Source organism: Camelina sativa, chromosome 2 (genome assembly GCF_000633955.1).
Source record: "Camelina sativa cultivar DH55 chromosome 2, Cs, whole genome shotgun sequence".
Classification (NCBI taxonomy): Eukaryota; Viridiplantae; Streptophyta; class Magnoliopsida; order Brassicales; family Brassicaceae; genus Camelina; species Camelina sativa.
In genome coordinates this window covers 27991502-27998807 of record NC_025686.1, presented here as the reverse complement: position 1 = coordinate 27998807, position 7306 = coordinate 27991502, and the positions used below count along the sequence as shown (strand labels likewise).

Sequence of the window (7306 nt, the reverse complement as noted above, 5' to 3'; positions counted from 1 at the left end):
TTTTTGTTTTGGGGTTGAGGGTAAAAAATTAAAAAAGGAAGTTTTTTTATTAATATATATATATATATATTGAGGAAGTTAAGAAATGTGGTTTTTAGGGTAAGTTGGAAATGTGTGAGAGTCATTTTTGAAGATTTTTAGAATGTGAATTGACTATCATGGTAACAAATGTTCTGTTCATTGGGAAATTTATGGGAATGTGGTAGGAATTTGGAGGTGTGAATTGAAGTGTATATTGGTTTTATTAGTTGTATTCTAATTTTTTTAGATGATGAATCTAGTAAATATCGGTTGGTGGTTTAGAATCGGATTCAGGTTATGCCTTTTTTTTGGTATTAGAATTTCGGTTTTTGTAAACGCAGTTAAAAAAAACTTACATTTCTTTGTATAGGACAAACAATGCTAGAATATTGAAAGATGTGATCACATTATATGTTGTTTTGTATTTCATAAGTTTATTATTTTGTTCTAGTTACAATGAATATATATAGTTTGACTAATGACCAAAAACACTAATGTAATTCATATTTACATGCCATAAATAAAAAGATTTTTTAAATACATTTTTGACTAATATCCATCAATACTCAGTAGTGACATTTTTAACCCAATTGCTCTGGCTTATTTTTTGACCACTGTTTTTGACTCAAGGGTCACTTTGAGGAGCTAAAATCTCATAACACCCTTTCTATCAAAACAAATTCTCAAAACTCCCTCAATGGTAAAAGGACAATATTACCCTTAATGAAGATTGTTTTAGGTTAAATATAATTAAATAAGTAATTGTTCAACGAAAAACACAGTAGCTTAGTGGTTGTGAGCTCCATGTGCACGCGCGCGCGCTCAGGGTTCGAATCCCACTATGCGCGGTACAACTGGTACAACTAGGGTGCAACTGGTACAACTAAGGAATTTATGGTACAACTAGGGGATATATGGTACAACTATACAAGGTGCAACTAGGAGATATATGGTACAACTATTCTTTAAAAATTGTTAGAGGGGTAGTTTCGTCCTTTCGTTAAAAAAAAGGGGTAGTGAGATTAAGTGGGGGTAATGCAGAGATGAATTTCTGGTATAGGGACACTAGAGATGAATTCTCTACTTTGAGACACAATAATTTCAATAGCGACATCATTGCATATGCCTTTGAATGAAAAAAGCATACCGTACAAACTTGTATAAGAACTATGTCATATACTAATTCGAGTTTAGAATATCGTCTCTGTTCGTTACTCAATATGGTCTTAATTTGTTTCTCACACATTAATACATGCATTACGGTCTTTCTTTAATATGGTTTTAGTTTACCCAAAGATACTGTCTTGTGTTTTACACCCAACGCATAAGATTAACTATTAAAGGGCTTTAATATATACACATCTATTCTGTTCTCTTGCAAGTGGAGGTCAAGTCTTCGAAGCCAGAACTAGTGCTCTATCACCTCCAACGATTAGTATATATCCAGGTGATTAGTATTTTTCTTTTATCTTTTTGGATAAACTAGTATTTTGTACCACTTGAAAATAAACACTACGCGACGAGTTGCTTGGGAACACCACACAAAGATTCTTGCTTAAAATTACTTTGCAAATGGTCATCGGGCCATTGGTTTTCAACTCCCAACTACTATATTAGTCATGTTATATAGAATGAAACATTAATTCGTTATCATTATAACGAAGTCATATTTTGTAGGAAGAAAATAAATATGAAACTGTAAGAATGGTAGAAAGAATGATTAAATACAGCCTTTCCTTTGTTTTTTTTTTAATCACTACATAGCTTTTTACAATCTAGATTGAACTGTTTTGGAAACTGTAAAATAGTGTTTTTAAGGATAAAAAATTATAACTACGACCGCAAGGATGTTTGAAGATCTGGTTTGATGAATCCTAAAAGATATATAAGAAGAATATCATTTTACCAAGTTGCTTTTTTTTTTTTTTTTGTTGTTGTTGGTAGTACTAGTAACTAGTAAGTATAGTAGTAACGTGAATTGGCAATCACGTGTGAGCTGCTAAACTTTGATGTTTTTACAGTCTTTTATCTTTTCGGGGTAGAGCGGTGGAGAAGAAACAAAAGTTTTAAGTATCGAAAGTAAAATATGAAGAAGTTTTTCGAATTAAACTATAGAAAGACTCACACTTTATGAATTTTTTTTTTTTTCATGCATGCAAATGCCAGACAAAAGTGGTCCAAGTACACTTTTAATGTTTTGCTTGTTCTGAGATTCTATCTAACTTGTAGTTTCTGCCTCTCTCATAATCTTTTTTTTAGTGTGAATAAATAATTCATGTTTTATGCACGCCTATGGTCAACTTTGTTCGAGTGGCCAGATGGTTCAAATCCGAAGTGTATGGCTTTATTATTGGGTAGGATTTATAATGTAGAAAGGTCGGCTCGGAGAAGAAGGCACACCGATTTGATCAGACACGGGATCATCGTTATTACTAACTTGAACCCTAGATCGATTAATAAAACCTTGGTTTTTGGCGATTAAGATCCGCGTTAATCATTTTTGTGTGTTACGTCCATTGATCGTGTCGTTTTTGGCATTTAGATTGGTGTTAATCATTTTTATGTGTGTTTCGTCATTTCGTTTAAGCGATCGTTTGATCTTAATCGATTAGGGTTCTTTTTATTTTTAATGTGCAAAAATCGATTAGGTTGTAGTTAGTAATTTTAGTGTTTCAACTAACTTATCGTTTGGTCTGGGCGAGTAGTTTCGTTAGTCATTTTTGTATGTTCGTCATTCCTCTACGCTAGCTCACACATCACACACGCGCATCTATGGAGTCTACATTTACACGATCACCCTTAAGTTTTATACATACACATAACACATCTAAACCCACCCCTAATATGATGCATATATACACACGTCACCACTTTTTCAACCACACTAGTATAGGCACACATCTATACATCGTCAAAAAAGAAAAAAACACATGTATGTTACAATCGTTTACATACAGTCCGGTTAACTTCAAAGGCATGCGCATCAAGCAGAAGATGGAAAACTCTGGATACAGCCCTGCTTTGTTTCCTTCACTACCACTCTGCAAAATCAAATTAAGATCAATGTTCATTACAATCTGTTTTCTTAGCTCTTCCGCTTGTCAGCAGTTTTAGCTCTTCCGCTTTGTCAGTACCTTTTACTTTAAAATCCAGAATTCTTTTAAGACAAAACCTAGCTTTCTTTCTTTGCTTTTCACAAAAAAAAATTTAAAACCCATTCTATCTCTTAGACAGAACATACATAAATTCGCTAGTTGATCCCACATCAATGAAGTCAAGACAAAGTCAACATGATATATATAATTGAAAACACACATATATAACTAAAATCAGTTTACTAAACAAACTAAACAGATCATCTAAATGTAATTAACAGATAAATCTCCATAAAACATGTTCCAAGTAATCAAGTCATATCACTACAGTCTACAGGAGATCAGAAAATCGTAATTACGCTCAACTCTTCATCTTCTTCTTACTCACAAACGCTCGAGATCAAGAAAAGTATTCTTTGATTCATCTTTTTGCCATTTAATCTTTGTCTTATTCAAGTATTATCCTTTATCTTAAGAATATTTAAAATGCCATCACGCTCACGCACTTGTCTTCCATTGCTTTTTCAATCATTTACATACTGATCACTATAGAGTATAGACTATAAATTCACATTTCAATATGCCACCATAATCACGGTCTAAATTCCTCTCATTTGTTTTTTGTGTTGCTTCTCCGATCCTTTTTTTTTCCCTTACTACTAGTGGTCTAAAACTAAACCAAACCGTAAACTTTGCCACACATTAAGCGAACACTCAAGTTTTTTTTTTCTGTCTAAAAGATACACGCAGTGTTTCATCAATCTGGAGGAACTCACAATCCAAGCTAAGATTTGGGACAGTGTTATAGTGTTATTCGTCTGAAATATATAAATTTTGAGAAAAAGAAGCAAAGATGAGGGAGGATAAATTAGAAAAAAAAGAAAGAAAAGAAACAGAGTTGGAACAGAGCAGCAGATAACACCAAAGCTGTGCACATAAACTGTCATAAAAGAAACAAACTTTTTTTTTTCGACAAGTTTTACAGAAAAGGGGGGTTTTAGGGTTTGAACTCGATTTTTCGGTTATGGTTGCAGGAACATTACATAACCGTCTTTTCTTCCATTAGGCCCTTCAGGCCTCATCCATCTGCTCCTGAATAAAGCAGTCGATCATTGAGTTTCAAGGTGTTATTATCCGAACAGTCTTATAAGAGTATCAATGATCAACACTATGCTAGTTTCTCATGATGAGATTGAAATATGAAAAGAAAAGTATAGGATAGGACAAACCTGCATATCGGAGGTCCAAAGGGTTAGATTGTCCCTAAGCAACTGCATGATGAGAGTACTGTCTTTGTATGACTCCTCTCCCAATGTGTCCAGCTCAGCAATGGCTTCTTCAAAAGCCTACTCATGTTATGAATAACCAAGAAACAAGTTAGAAATACAATGATCAGATATATATCTTCATAGTCTTATTGTATATGAGGATGTTCCGGATTCAACATGCACTCAATGATCAGATTCTACACAATCCCGAATGCATAATGTATGAGAGAGATCTTGTGGTTCTAAAAGCCTTTGTCATTCTAAGAGATTCTACTGACAAAAGGAATAATTAGGTTAATGTGAAGAAGCGTATGGTAAAAAAAAAGGTCTATAAAAAAGAGGACTTTGCAGAATGTTTTTTCTTTTAAAATCTCTCTTGTTTAATTAAAAAGAAGTGGGTCCGTTCACAAAGGAAGAAAGAGTTACTTTTTATAAACAACATACATCAAAACTCAATTCAAATCAATCCAACACAATGAATGCAAGATGGGGCCAATAGGGGGGAATAGTAAAACAAGTGGTCTCACTCAAAAAACATCAAGCAAGAAAAAACAGAGAAAAAACTCTCCCAAACCCAACTTAAAACAATGATTAATCTTTAGAACCAAACAGAGAAACTGCAAACTCTTTCTCCTATAAAAAAAAACCAACAAGCAGTATTAGAGGAAAGAAGAAAGAGTACCTGTTTGGCCATGCTACAAGCTTTCTCAGAAGAGTTGAGAATCTCGTAGTAAAACACTGAGAAATTCAGAGCCAGACCCAGCCTGATCGGATGTGTAGGTGCTAGATCAGCAATTGCAACATCCTTCAAAACACAAAAAAACACACATGAATGAGCAAAAATACATATTTTCACAACAATTATATGTCTAGACAGTCTTATAATAGCACAACAAGCATCAAAGAATGAAACTTTTTCCATTGAAGCAATTGAAAAATTGTTAAAGTTGACTACTTTAAGCGATTTGATCAAATTACCAATAACTGATTAACAGATTAGCTAATTGACGTAATCTACAAAATAGGGTTTTTTTTTTTTTTTTTGGGTACAGAGTAGAAACCAAAACAGGATCGATTCATAAAACCCTAAGTCTAAGGATTAAAGAAATAAAAAAAAGTACCTGAGCAGCTTTGTAAGCGATCATAGTATCTTCAGCAGCAGTCTTCCTCTCATCACCAGATTTGAACTCAGCGAGATAACGATGGTAATCACCTTTCATCTTGAGGTAAAAGACCTTAGACTCACTAGTAGTAGCAGAAGGAACAAGATGCGAATCAAGCAACCTAAGGATTCCTGAACAGATCGTAGAAAGCTCAGTCTCAACCTTAGATCTGTAATCCTTAACGAGCGACACGTGTTCTTCGTTCTTCCTACTCTCTTCCTTCTGCTCGATCGAAGACACAATTCTCCATGCGGCACGGAGAGATCCAATCACGTTCTTGTAAGCAACAGAGAGAAGGTTCCTCTCTTCAACGGTTAGTTCACCGGCTGGTGTCGCTCCACTTACGAGCTGTTCCATGAACTGAACCATCTCTTCGTAACGCTCGGCTTGTTCGGCAAGCTTCGCCATGTATACGTATTGATCTCTGCTTAACGTTGTCGCCATTAGAGATGAAGAAGAAAGATCTCAGATTCTTTTTTTTTTTTTTTTTGGTCTTTCGATTTCACCGGAAAAAAATTTTGAAATCGGAGGAAATTTTTGGAAGACAGAAGAAGAAAAGAAGAATAAAAAAGGTCTCAAAGCTGCTGAGTCATAATGAGCTGTAAAAGGGTAATACTCTCCTACTCGCGCGTGAGTTGCAATATCTGTTGAAACGGCGCCGTTGTTTGGAGCTAGGGTTAAGGGCGTGAAGAGTGGGAGGCGCGTGGCTAGGGTTTTGTGTTTTGATAAGAGCAAGTGAGAGTGTATGGACGATAATGCGTCAGCTTCTTCCAACTATGTAGTTGACACTGTTGTTCAAAAGTCAATTGTTGTTTGTAATATGGGCTTTTTGAAAATGGGCCTTGTGAAGCCTGTTAAAAGGTAAAAATTTGTATATACCTTGCTGGCTAAGCATATGCGTGTTTTCGGCGTGACCTGGATACAACTAATGCGGTCGGAGAAAAGACATATGAAGACAAGAGAAAGGTTCTTCAAGTTTGTCTACAATTCTTTCGGTTGATTATTTAATTGTTAGATTAATTTGGTTCCATTTTCCAATATCATTAAACACCGGATCAAAATGTATTTGTGGGTTTGATTTTGATTCATTGTGTTTCAATTAAATGAGAGAATTGATGAAATTTATATGCTCCATTACTTCTCTATTAGTCAAATGAGATCTCTATTAGGCAGGAAAAAGAGAGTTGGTTAATCAAATTGCGACCACATCATTAGAACGAAATCTAAAGAAATCGATTACCTATCTTTTTTTAATAGTACTATTGTAATAAGTTGTTTAGACCATTGTGTTAATAAGAAAGATGGAATTTATTCATTAATTTATACTGTGACAAAAAATATTGGAAAATGAAACTAAAAATAAATAAAATATAGGAGTAGTGAGTGCATTGGTGTTTATGGAAAAAGGGCGTGAACTGTATCCAGTTGCCACGTCAGATTTACTACCAAGAGCGTATTAAAGTCTCCGTCACCGTTATCTGATAAAAAGATAAAAAGATAAAAGAAAAAAAAATAGAAGAAGAGAGAATAAATCTTCATCTGATCTTCATGTTTATTTGCCAAATCCACCATTCGTGAATTCGAGTCCAATGATCGTCGTCACTACCGGAATTTTCCCTCCGCCGTAGTCACTTTTGAAGAAGAAGAAGGAAAAAAAAAAGTTTAAGAGTTGGTTCTACTGGAGTTTTTTTTTTTTTTTTTTTTTTTTTTTTTTTTTTTTTTTTTTTTTTTTTTTTTTTTTTTTTTTTTTTTTTTTTTT

At 34.2% G+C, this 7306-nt stretch overlaps 1 protein-coding gene across 3 annotated transcripts; it reads right to left on the bottom strand.

Annotated features, from left to right (window-relative positions):
• LOC104743737 (14-3-3-like protein GF14 kappa) lies at nucleotides 3869–6087 on the bottom strand. 3 transcript variants are annotated; one of them, XM_010464793.2, is made up of 4 exons: nucleotides 5506–6086; nucleotides 5067–5189; nucleotides 4346–4462; nucleotides 3869–4208 (listed from the first exon to the last, which is right to left on the bottom strand). In XM_010464793.2, the coding sequence occupies exons 1-4, from the start codon at nucleotides 5989–5991 to the stop codon at nucleotides 4188–4190; spliced, it is 747 nt and encodes a 248-aa protein (XP_010463095.1). In that variant the 5' UTR covers nucleotides 5992–6086; the 3' UTR covers nucleotides 3869–4187. The 3 variants fall into 3 exon arrangements, with proteins under 3 accessions (XP_010463095.1, XP_010463102.1, XP_010463089.1); XM_010464800.2 differs by having other exon boundaries at nucleotides 3869–4202; XM_010464787.2 differs by lacking the exon at nucleotides 3869–4208 and having other exon boundaries at nucleotides 4283–4462; nucleotides 5506–6087.